This window comes from Siniperca chuatsi, linkage group LG23 (genome assembly GCF_020085105.1).
Source record: "Siniperca chuatsi isolate FFG_IHB_CAS linkage group LG23, ASM2008510v1, whole genome shotgun sequence".
Classification (NCBI taxonomy): domain Eukaryota; kingdom Metazoa; phylum Chordata; class Actinopteri; order Centrarchiformes; family Sinipercidae; genus Siniperca; species Siniperca chuatsi.
Window position 1 is genome coordinate 23,551,583 of NC_058064.1, and position 13,101 is coordinate 23,564,683.

At 46.4% G+C, this 13,101-nt stretch overlaps 1 protein-coding gene across 9 annotated transcripts in view; it reads right to left on the reverse strand.

Annotated features, from left to right (window-relative positions):
- scube1 (signal peptide, CUB domain, EGF-like 1) overlaps positions 1-13,101 on the reverse strand; it is a 154,952-nt gene that overhangs the window by 108,657 nt on the left and 33,194 nt on the right. For all 9 annotated transcript variants that reach the window (XM_044186158.1, XM_044186161.1, XM_044186165.1 and 6 more), the window contains one exon: positions 10,719-10,844. In XM_044186158.1, the coding sequence (XP_044042093.1) occupies positions 10,719-10,844 (126 nt within the window). The remainder of the gene's footprint in view (positions 1-10,718; positions 10,845-13,101) is intronic.

A 13,101-nucleotide genomic window follows, 5' to 3' on the forward strand; every position in this document is an offset into this window, starting at 1 on the left:
CCACAGATGTTGCTGTCATCTTCATCAGATGACCCAGTTTGTTGCAGCCAGCCTCTTTGAGATTGGCTCGCAGGCTGACAGACAGCAGTGTTTGAGTTTTTATGAGGTTGTTAAAAAACAACGATTCCTCAAACAACCACATGCCCGGAATCTCATTTGTGGCACGTGTGAACTTAAAAATCTGCCATGCCTGCAATACAGAGCTGTAAAAAGGTGTCAGTCCAGTAAAGTCCACATCCTCGGGTTGTAAGAGGAAGAGCTGTTTATCGTAGCTCAATCGCCCAGCTCTCCTCAGCAGCAGTCGAGCTGTATCGAACCAGCTTGGGCCACAGCTGTACAGCAGTCTTTGTGCAGTCTGGAGTCTAAAAGAGGCGATTTTAGACTGGATGTTGATTAGTCCATGCCCCCCTTCAGCCACAGGCAGGTAGAGGGCTCCTGCCCGGCCCAGAAAAAGTCCAGGATGGCTATCTGAATGTCCTCTATCAGGCCTCTTGGTGGCATCAGAGCAATGAGTCTGTGCCAAAGAGCTGAGGTGAACAAGTTATTGGCAACCAGCACTCTTCCCCTATATAACAGCTGGGGTAGCAACCATTTCCATTTAGACAACCGAGCACACACTTTCTCCTTAACTCCCTCCCAGTCCTTTATTTCAAAGTGTTCAGTGCCCAAAAATACTCCCAGCACTTTCAGCCCGTCCTTCACCCACTCAAGACCTCCCAGCAAACTAGGCACTGCCTGGTCCCTCCACTGTCCCACCAACAAAGCCTCACTCTTTGCCCAGTTCACCTGTGCAGATGAGGCCTTTTCAGTCAGTGACAGGGCATCTTGCATTGAACATCCCCCTGGCTGGAGACAAAAACATTGACATCATCTGCATAAGTGAAGCGTTTTGAGTGGTCAGAAGATTAGGAAGGCGCTATTCAAGTACAGTCCATTTACCATTTACCATAAGCTGAAACAGTAGGAGGACGATCAAGATTCGAGGACCCAAGCAGTGGGAGACCACTGAGCTGACCTCTATACCTGCACAGCAAGAGCTCAATAGCTAAGCTATATAGTGATGGGATATGAGATGGGACAACCCTGTCTTATCCCTCAATGTACAGGGATTGGCCGACTCAGCCCTGCCCCCATCTTCACCATACATTGAGCACCACTATACAATTGACCAACCCAATGCAGAAACATTTTCACCCATACCAAAAGCCCTAAGTGCAGAAAACAAGTAAGAGTGATCCACCCCGTCAAAAGCTTTCTCCTGGTCCAAAGAGACAATGCCAAAATCAACATTATAATATTTACACACATCAATAACATCCCGAAAGAGAAAAATGTTGTCCATGATTGTCCTGTCAAGTACACAATAGGCTTGGTCCGTATGTACAATTATTTCCAGGATATCCTTAAGTCTGTTTGAAAGAGCTCTGGAAAGCACCTTATAGTCTTTACAGACAAGGGCAACTGGCCTCCAGTTCTTAAGTAAGGCTAGGTCTCCTTTCTTCAGCAACAGGGAAAGCACTGCTCGCTGACAGGAGACAGGAAGAGTTGAAACATTCCAACAAAACACCATGTAAATCCGGCCCAAGGATATTCCAGAACCGCTTAAAAAGGTCAATGGTGAGACCATCAATCCTTGGTGCCCGTCCTGATGTCATCTGGTTGACAGCAACTGTCAACTCCTCCAGAGCTCCCTTCACTCTCTCCTGCAGGAAGGAGCTCAACTCCAACCTCTTCTCTGGCAGATAACCCATAGTGGGATCCGAGTCTCTGTTTAACCCCTGTTCAATATTTCTAATGTTGGCTTCAAGTTAGTGAACTGCTACCTTTATCTTAGCTGTGGAATGAGAGGTGTACAGCTGGAAAAAACACGTATTTTACCAACCTCCCACACCAGCTTTAAAAAAATAAAATCATCTTTTTCATTTTCCAATGCTGCCAAAAGCACTCAAAGCTCTGGAAGAAAGTGTTTTCTTGCCGGGGGTTTGTTGTTAAAAGGCCAGTAGGACTTAACCCTTTCACCTGGCGAAATGAATCAAGTCTGTACTGACAAAGTGGTGGTTTGTGAAGCCAACTGGACTTATGTTACTGTGAACTAATCTAGAGCTGAGACTTTTAGAAATGTAGATCCTATCCAGTCTAGCTGCACTCACCCTATTATTGCTGACCCTCACCCATGTGTATGCTTGACCCATGTGTCTAACACATCCAGGTGTGTGATGACACTGTTAAGGCTCTAAGATGACTGTGGATGCGGTTCCTCACTTGTCCTGTCCACAGGAAAATCTAGACTACAGTTGAAATCCCCCCAATGACGAGTTGATCCTGATGGTAAGTCCTTAGCTCTTTTAGCAGGGTGAAAAAACCTACTCTTTCTGTTCCTTGATTTGGGGCATATATGTTAACAAAACAGAACACAGAGCTCTCTGTTTCTGCCCTGACAATCAACAGCCGACCCTTCACCACTTCAGTAGAAGATAAAACAGTTGCATTTGCTCTAAACAGAACAGCTACCCCTGCACTAAGGTTAGTGCCATGGCTAAAAGCACACAAACCCTCCCACCATAAGCCCCAGTCTGTTTCATCTGTTGGATTAGTATATGTCTCTTGCAAAAACAACACATCAGTCCTTTTCTGAATAGAGACTTCTGAGATTAAATCTCTTTTGTGCCTATCTCTCCCACCATTAATATTCAAAGACCCTATTTTGAGGCTCCGCAGGTCAGAGAAGAGAAAAAGACACGATGAAACAAGCAGAGAATAGTAAAAAGAGGAAAACACCGTGTGATACATGATCATGTTACTTTCTAGTCTTTTTAGCAGTTGTACCTTTTTTCCTTTTCTCAGAGTTGTGATATGGTTTTTTTAGGCAGAAACATTTCTTTTCATCCAAGAGATCAAACCCGACCAGCCTTTTCAGTACACCAACAGATCTGATGAACTTGTCACTCTAACAGACTTTTTGAATGTTTCAAAATTGACAGCGGGTAAACCTGCACAAATACATCCCTGATAAACACGCCACTCTCTATCAGATGATGAACATGAGACTCACCTTTAAGAACACAACCACTGTGGCGGTGGTGTCAGAGAGGAGGATGCTGGCCAAACTACACGCCATCTTGGACAGTGTCTCCCACCCGCTCCATGACGTGCTGGCTAAACAAAGGAGCACCTTCAGCGGAAGACTCATCCCACCAAAGAGCACCACAGAGCGCCACAGGAAGTCATTCCTGCCTGTGGCCATCAAACTATTTAACTCCTCCCTCTAAGGATTAGTCTGTTTGACCCTAGGTCACTAAACTGGACATTGAGCATTACATCTCCGCCATAATTAATAATAATTGTGCAATATTCTGTTTACTACTCAAGTGCAATATTAGTTTTCCCTTGTTAGTTTTTCTTATTTACTGTTACGGATATACCTCAATTACTCTCGACAGTACATGCACCTCCGCTTTTACTATTATTTATTACATAATTAGTGACATTGTATTTATACTGTACTTCACCATCTACCAGTAAACCCACTTGGTACTCGACACTTAGTTTATCTTATACTTATACCAACATGTTACTTAATTTATTTCTGACCTGTTTATAGTGTATAATATCGTTTTCTCCTGTGTGCACTGACGTAAAGACGAGCTACTGTAAGAAAGAGTTTCCCTACGGGGATCAATAAAGTATTTCTGATTCTGATTCTGTATTTCTGATTCTGCTTTGTTCATTTTTGATGCAAAAGAAAGTTTATCGTGACCTACCAGCGACAGCCAAAAGAACCTCCTCCACAGTAACGTTACTATCCAGCAGGACTATCCTTACTCCCTGCTGGATAGATGGAGGTGGTGTCTCGGAGGACGCCATTCCACTCAAAAACCACCTGACAAAATCACTGATCACTCAGCCAACACTCAAAAGTATTAACAAAAGCTTACCTGATCGTGCCCATAGGACAGATGAAGAATACAGGAAAATCAGGGACAGAAAACAATTCAAAACTCTGCGCCACTCACATGTCCACCACTGCCACTCACTCACACCCCCCGGAAATGGAAAGGAGGGGAGAGGAGAGGAGAGGAGAAAAGAGGAAACTACAGATTGGAGGAGAGGAGAGGAAACAAGAATAATAGAAGGAAGGAAATACTAGGAGAGAACAAAGGAAGAAGGACATAAGGCAGGAAGGATAGAAGCAAAGGGCGAACGGAGGGAATTAATTAAAGAAAATAGAAAGGAAGGAAGGAAGAAGACAGGAGGGCAGAAGGAAAAAGAAAGAAAAAATTGTTGGAAAAATAAGTGAAGAAGATAGAAAATAAAGAAGAGGAGGAAAAGCACAATAGAAGGAAAAGGAGGAGTGGAAAAGAGAAGCAATAGAGGAAAGAAAAGAATGAATGGATAAAAGGGTGAGGGAAGAAAAGAAGCAACTAAGAAAGAACAGGGGAGAGAAAAAAAGCAGTGATTAAAACTAAGGAGGAAGGAAATAAACAATGGCAAGAGGGGAGGGAATGAGCACCACCAAATGAGAAAAAGAAAGAACAAAGAGAAAAGAGAGAAAGGAAGGTCACACAGCCTGTACTGGCTTTGATTGTGATCACACAGATCTTGCATCTGATTTTACGCTTTACTGCCTCGTTTGAACTCAGTAACCCAGTTTTAATTAGCAGCCATTCATTAAGGCTGCATCCAGTCAAAATCCAATAAAGCAAGTCTCTTGGTTAAAGTCAGACGTGGGCTGGCTTCCTCTCGCCAGGTCATAAAGAGCAGGTGATGACAGTTCTCACGTGACTCAGTTGGCATCCTTTGATTTAGCACACAAACACGTGTGGTGAAATCCCACTAACCTCTAGGGTTAGGCCAATGAACGATGCCATCGTCCATCATCCACTGAGCTCTCTACCATCATAACATCATGAGTGTTCGTCATATGCCAATTTGGGAGACATCGCCCAACCCTACTAACCTCACGCCGCTTTTAGTTAACCACAACACATATAACGACACAGGAGCTAACCAGTGAGCTAACGGCTGTAGACAGTCAGGGTCCATTTACAGACAAGCCAGCAGGAAATAAACAACACAAAACAATATCAGACACAGTTATAGTGACACCTTCCTTCCAGCCCACTGCTCCAACATGAAAACTGACATTTTCTCAAGGAAATATCTGTTTCTCTAACAACCAGGGTTTCATTTTTATAGTTGTTGCCATCATGTCTCTCAGTATGATCAGATTTTACACACAAGCTTCATTGTATGAGATTCTGGATACTAAGGCAACCACCATAGCTAGCTGTGATGCTACAGTAAATTCATATTTTCTACAGTTCACATAAAAGGCATACAGTAGCATGACAATGGCATCTACTGGGGTTAAAGAACAAATGCCTTTTTAAAAGATTTATGCAGATGATGTAAAATTGATGATAATAACATTTTGTCAAATATGGATATAAATTAGAATTAAGTCTGCTTAGTTATCATTACATACATTTGTTGGATTGTAATTCCATCCATATTTGACATAATAGTGGCATGAGACGGTGTAGTCCCTCATTCGTCCAGGAGTGTTCCATCGTAGAAAAGGTTTCAGTCGTAGTCGTCCGTCCAGATGACTACGACTGAAACCTTTTCTATAATAGTGGCATGGTTACATTACTGACATGTAGATTAGCCAGTAAAAACTAATATGAAAGTTATATGATCATTTTTATCAAAAATGTTTATTATCAGTTGCATTGCTGAACTGCTCCCTGGTTTAACTTTCACGACACACTCTATTTACTGTATTTAAAAATAACCAAAAATTAGGTGAATAGATCCATTCTGCAAATTGAACCAAAGTCACTCTGAACCTATAGGATTAAACTTACATTGTGTAACCTTTGCTTTCACCATCCATCCATCCATCCATCCATTTTCTTCCGCTTATCCGGGGCCGGGTCGCGGGGGCAGCAGTCTAAGCAGGGACTCCCAGACTTCCTTCGCTCCAGACACTTCCTCCAGCTCCTCCGGGGGGATCCCGAGGCGTTCCCAGGCCAGCCGAGAGACATAGTCCCTCCAGCGTGTCCTGGGTCTTCCCCGGGGCCGCCTCCCGGTGGAACATGCCCAGAACACCTCCCGAGGGAGGCGTCCAGGAGGCATCCCTATCAGATGCCCTAGCCACCTCAGCTGGCTCCTCTCGACGTGGAGGAGCAGCGGCTCTACTCGAGCTCCCCGTGTGACTGAGCTCCTCACCCTATCTCTAAGGGAGCGCCCAGCCACTCGGCGGAGGAAGCCCATTTCGGCCGCTTGTATCCGCGATCTTGTCCTTTCGGTCACTACCCAGAGCTCATGACCATAGGTGAGGGCAGGAGCGTAGATTGACCGGTAAATCGAGAGCTTTGTCCTTCGACTCAGCTCCTTCTTCACCACAACGGTCCGATACAGCGCCCGCATCACTGCAGACGCTGTACCGATCCGCCTGTCAATCTCACGCTCCATCCGTCCCTCACTCGTGAACAAGACCCCGAGATACTTGAACTCCTCCACTTGAGGCAAGGACTCCCCACCTACCCGAAGAGAGCAAACCACCTTTTTCCGGTCAAGAACCATGGCCTCAGATTTGGAAGAGCTGATTCTCATCCCAGCTGCTTCACACTCGGCTGCAAACCGTCCCAGTGCATGCTGCAGGTCCTGGTTTGAAGAAGCCATCAGAACGACATCATCTGCAAACAGCAGAGATGAGATCCTGTGGTTCCCAAACCGGACTCCCTCCGGCCCCTGACTGCGCCTAGAAATTCTGTCCATATAAATTATGAACAGAACCGGTGACAAAGGGCAGCCCTGGCGGAGTCCAACATGCACCGGGAACAGGTCTGACTTACTGCCGGCAATGCGAACACAGCTCCTGCTCCGGTTATACAGGGACCGGACAGCCCTTAGCAAAGGGCCCCGGACCCCATACTCCCAGAGCACTCCCCACAAAGCGCCCGGGCACACGGTCGAATGCCTTCTCCAGATCCACAAAGCACATGTGGACTGGTTGGGCAAACTCCCATGAACCCTCGAGCACCCGATGGAGAGTATAGAGCTGGTCCAGTGTTCCACGACCGGGACGAAAACCACTCTGCTCCTCCTGAATCCGAGGTTCGACTATCGGACGAATTCTCCTCTCCAGTACCCTGGAGTAGACCTTACCGGGAGGCTGAGAAGTGTGATCCCTCTATGATTGAACACACCCTCCGGTCCCCCTTCTTATACAGAGGGACCACCACCCCGGTCTGCCAGTCCAGAGGCACTGTCCCAGACCGCCACACGCGATGTTGCAGAGACGTGTCAGCCAAGACAGTCCCACAACATCCAGAGACTTAAGATACTCAGGGCGGATCTCATCCACCCCTGAAGCCTTGCCACCAAGGAGCTTGCCAACAACCTCAGTGACTTCGGCCAGGGTGATGGATGAGTCCGCCTCCGGGTCCCCAGCCTCCGCTTCCTCTTCAGAAGGCGTGACAGCGGGATTGAGGAGATCCTCAAAGTATTCCTTCCACCGTCCGACAACATCCCCAGTCGAGGTCAACAGCTCTCCACCCCGCACCGTACACGGTGTTGGTGAAGCACTGCTTCCCCCTCCTGAGCCGTCGGACGGTTTGCCAGAATTTCTTTGAGGCCGACCGATAGTCCTCCTCCATGGCCTCTCCGAACCTCTCCCAATCCTGAGTTTTTGCCTCTGTGACCGCACGGGCTGCAGCACGCTTAGCCTGCCGGTACCTGTCAGCTGCCTCGGGAGTCCCACGAGCCAACAAGGCCCGATAGGACTCCTTCTTCAGCCTGACGGCATCCCTTACTTCCGGCGTCCACCACCGGGTTCGGGGATTGCCGTGACAGGCACCAGAAACCTTGCGACCACAGCTACGAGCCGCCGCATCGACAATGGAGGTGGAAAACATGGTCCACTCGGACTCAATGTCCCCAGCCTCCCGGGATCTGGGAGAAGCTCTCCCGGAGGTGTGAGTTGTAGACCCTGCTGACAGAGGGCTCCGCCAGACGTTCCCAGCAGACCCTCACAACACGCTTGGGCCTGCCAAGTCTGTCCGGCTTCCTCCCTGCCAGCAGATCCAACTCACCACCAGGTGGTGATCGGTTGACAGCTCCGCCCCTCTCTTCACCCGAGTGTCCAAGACGCGCGGCCGAGGTCAGATGATACGACAACAAAGTCGATCATCGACCTCCGCCTAGGTGTCCTGGTGCCACGTGCACTGATGGACACCCTTGTGCTTGAACATGGTGTTAGTTATGGACAAACTGCAACTAGCACAGAAGTCCAACAACTGAACACCGCTTGGGTTCAGATCAGGGGGGCCGTTCCTTCCGATTACCCCTCTCCAGGTGTCACTGTCGTTGCCCACGTGGGCGTTGAAGTCCCCCAGTAGAACAACGGAGTCCCCGGGCGGTGCACTATCTAGTACCCCTCCCAGGGACCCCAAGAAGGCCTGGTACTCTGCACTGCCGTTCGCCCATAGGCCGCCACAACAGTGAGAGACCTGTCCCCCACCCGGAGGCGGAGGGACGCGACCCTCTCGTTCACCGGGGTAAACTCCAACACGTGACGGCTGAGCTGTGGGGCTATGAGCAGGCCCACACCAGCCCGCCGCCTCTCCCCGCAGGCAACGCCAGAGAAATGGAGCGTCCAGCCCTCTCGAGGAGACGGGTTCCAGAGCCCAGGCTGTGCGTGGAGGCGAGGCCGACTATATCTAGCCGGTAACGCTCAACCTCCCGCACAAGCTCAGGCTCCTTCCCCCCCAGCGAAGTGACATTCCATGTCCCTAGAGCCAGTTTCTGTGTCCGGAGATCTGGTCGCCGAAGCTCCTGCCTTCGACTGCCGCCCAGATCTCTCTGCACCGGCCCCTTACGGATCCTCCTGCGGGTGGTGGGTCCACGGGAGGACGGCCCCGCGTCGCTCCTTCGGGCTGTGCCGGCCACCAGGCGCTCGCCGTCGAGCACCCACCCCAGGCCTGGCTCCAGGGTGGGGCCCCGGTAGCGCCAATCCGGGCGGCGTAACTGGCCTTGATTGACAATTCATAGGGGGCTTCTGAACCGCTCTTAGTCTGACCCGTCACCCTGGACCTGTTTGCCATGGGTGACCCTACCAGGGGCATAAAGCCCCAGACAACATAGCTCCCAGGGTCATTCGGGTACTCAAACCCCTCCACCACGTTAAGGTGGCGGTTCAAGGAGGAGCTTTCACATTTCACATTTGCTTTCACGTTCAATAAAATATTTAAATTGAGTTAAACCCTGTTTTAACCTGTGTAAGACATGTAGTTTCTGCTGCTGTAAGGCTGTTTCCTTCAGTGACTCCCATGTCTGCTTTCCAAAAATGAGCCAGTCAGCAAAATGCTATGATGATGGATATGCATCAGTCAGTCAGTCAGTTATAAAGCTGTGTCATAAAATAAAACTGTTACATTCTCAGTGACTGATATCTCTTTTAATTTCACAAAATGAATACTGATGTGCCAAATGAAATCTGAAAGCTAAAACAGAAATGTATTAGTTGCTTAATATTTGCCGTGTTTGGCAATGGGAATTAACTTCTGTAAAACATAACTTTATTAGTGCAGCCAATGTTTAAAACTTTGACTCATCCAATAGAAACCACAAAAGCAAGTTGGAACCTCAGCATGGGCATCAGTTTTTAACAGTGGTTTCATTTAACATTTTTGGCCATGTTTGTGCTTTGAATTCTGATGGCAGGGCATCTTTAACTCTGCTCTTTAACTCTATCAGCTGTCTGAAAGTTATTCCTATGAGGTGAATCACAACTCAGCAGCTACTCTGCACTGCTGGCTGCTGCTATTAGCACTCAATCTCTCACTCAATCTCTCCGAAGGCTTGAAGAATGAGCTACACTTATAAATGCCAAAACATATCCCACCAAAGATGTTTTTTATGTTTTTAAATTTTATGTTGCTCTCACGAGTCAGCAGTGCGCTGACAGGATGAAATGTGTTTGAGCCCATCCATGCAGAACTATGTGGAAGAAAAGCATTAGTCTGGCTGACACTAAGTCAGTAACGCAGCACTGGGGCTAACTAGGCTGGAGCTGTCAGTAATAAAGCACAGCCAGATATCTGTAGGAGAACTCTTCAACCCCGACTGCCCTCCCAACAGTACAGAGAAACAAGCACAAAACAACACAAATCATGGAAACCCTCCAAATGATGACAGAGGGACTCTCTGGTTAGAGGCAAGTTGAGCCAGACGGGCTTACGAGATACAGGGACACACACACACACACACAAACACAGGAACATCCACGTACCCTTAAGCATACTCTCTTAAGCACAGACAGACAGACATTTCGATTCACAATCATATACTGAATCAGATGGATGCATAGACACCCACACCCAAAAACACTCAGACACACAGATACACACCAAGGATAGTTTAACCATTCACAAATAGACTTCCCATAGGCCTTAAAATTCTCTAGTCTTAATTTTTGACAAATGTGTCAGTATGTCTCAGTTCTTTATACTTCAGTCCCACTGAGCATCAAAATATCCAGACAAAAATCCCATTATGCCACATTAAGGCGAATATAAAATGTCTGTCTATTTTGTACATAGTCCCTATAGTCATTTAGTCCATCTATCCATCAATCATCAACTCCATCAATTTCATCAACCCTGTTAACAGAAACACTCACACAGAGGAGGAATGTATTTAAACAAACTTACCCATACAATTGTGTCCGTCGTGGGCCAGCATGAATCCATCATAGCAGGTGCACCTGTAGTTGCCAGGTATGTTGATGCATTCATGGACACAGCCCCCATTGTAGTCGTTCTCACACTCATCCATGTCTGAAAGAGAAAGGTGGATGTGTTACTGAAACTTGTATTTTTTAGTCTGTTTCTGTAGTTTAGTTCATCATTATCATTTTAAGTTATGCTGCTATTTTATTGTGGTTATAGTGGCTTGTTTTCCTCTTTCTGAAGCCATTTGCTGGTATTCATTATTGAGCAGTTCTTGTGCTTCCCGAGTGAGATCATCCATCATTGCGAATATAAAACTGCAATTGGTTTGGTCAAAGTTTGGGATTTATTGAATGTTTTGTTGTCAGTGGTGCATAATGTTACACAGTCCCTTTGTCACTGGATGTATGTTTTTTTTTATATATATATATATATATATATATATATATATATATATATATATTTAAGGCATCTTTGGTGGAATTCAGAGTTGTAACGTGTAAAGTTTTTGTTTTAAACAGTGATGCCAAATTTATGCTAAAAAATGAATCCCTTAACTACAATTCAACACTTAATCAATACAGTTTTAAACAGAAAATGAAATTAATACATTTAACAATTTTTTATTTGCATTTTGAGTCATTAGTTCCCAAATTGCTTTCCACCCTTGTTGGGAGTATGCGTCCAGAAGAGCGCCCTTGAAACTTTCAAGATTGCAGACATTACTCATGTCTGGCAGTCAGAGCAGCTGCGGGTGGCTGTGGCTTAGTGGTATAAAGCAGGTCAGCCACCAATCGTTAGATCCCGGCTTCCCCCAGCCCACATTTTGAAGTGTCCTTGGGAACCCCAAAGTGCTCTGGAGGGCTGTGCCTTCGGTGTGTGAATGCTTAGTTTCCTTGAACTGATGAGCAGTTAGCATCTGCCATCAGTGTGTGAATGGGGTGAATGTGATATGTAGTGTGAAGCGCTTTGAGTGGTCGCAAGACTAGAAAGGCACTATACAAGTACAGTTCATTTACCATTTACCATAAATAAAGTGGCTGATGAGAGTATTATTACAGCATGTTAGTAGTAGGGGAGAGAGAAGACAAAAAGATATGAGGCAGCAGGTAACTGCATCCAAACAGGTGATGATGATGATCAGAATCAGAATCAGGTTAATTGTCAAGTAAGTTTACACATACAAAGAATTTGCTTTGGTATATTTGTGTAAAACAATAAACATAGTAAGTAGAAAATATAAAGAAGGACAGTTTTGTGCAGGGATGTGCAAAATGATGATAATAATGATACCGGTTTCAAGTTGGGATGCCAATTAATTTATTAACATCACTGTTCCTGGGTATCTATGCTGTCCTACAAGAGTACCCCTAGCTGCCTTACAATGCAGTAATGGGGGATACTCAGGAAGAGGTAAGGAGGGGCAGTTGGATGGGGGTGCATCCCCTCTCCTTCCTCACCCCCACCAGCCCCCACCTCCATGCTGAGCCAGCGGAGGCTTTCACAGGAGCTGCCACTTAAACACACAGTCCTCCCCCTCCGTGTGAACAGCAGGAGATCCACATCCTCCTCCCTCTATACTGAGGATGACACAGTGCAGGTATGGACAGCTCCTTCTCTTCCTCATGCCAAATAGGATGTCAGTTTGATGAATGCAAAGTCACTTGTGGCATTTAATTCTAAGAGTCTGTCCACCCTGTTTAACATCCCATCCTTCTCTCTCTTGCTGTCTCCCAAACTCTCTCCCTTTCTGCCTCCTCTGCCTTTTATACCATGACTGCTGTCTGTTAATATTTCACTTACATACCAGCTAGCTTATCTGCCTGCTCGCCTGCCTGTCTGTCTTTCTGACTGTCTGTCTACCTGTCCTTCAGTTTGACAAATCAATGAAGATATTTTGAGACTGATGTCACCGATAGGAGCCCCCTCCCCTCGCCTTGCAGGTGTGATAACAGAAGCACTTTATATATTACAAGATGTAATCCAATGGTAAACCACAAAATATGGCCTCAAAGACTAAATCAACTATACACACTAAACATTACAAGGTGTTCCAGTTTTAACAATGGCTGGTAGAAATGACATTTTAGCATGTTCCTGCCTCTCAGTGTGGAATAGCCTCTGTGACTGTGATGTGATGATTACCATAAAACTCTCAAATAAAACTGAATATATCTTACGTGGCAAGTCAGACTCTGATGTTTTTATAAGGAGTATTTCTTTGGCAGATAGTAGAAAAGCTGCGAAAGAAGTACTGATGTGAAAAGACCCCAAAACAAGACTACAGCCATGTTAGTGACTATGTGAGGCTGTACTTGTGCTAAATGGTAACATCAGCATGCTAGCATGCACACAATGATAATGC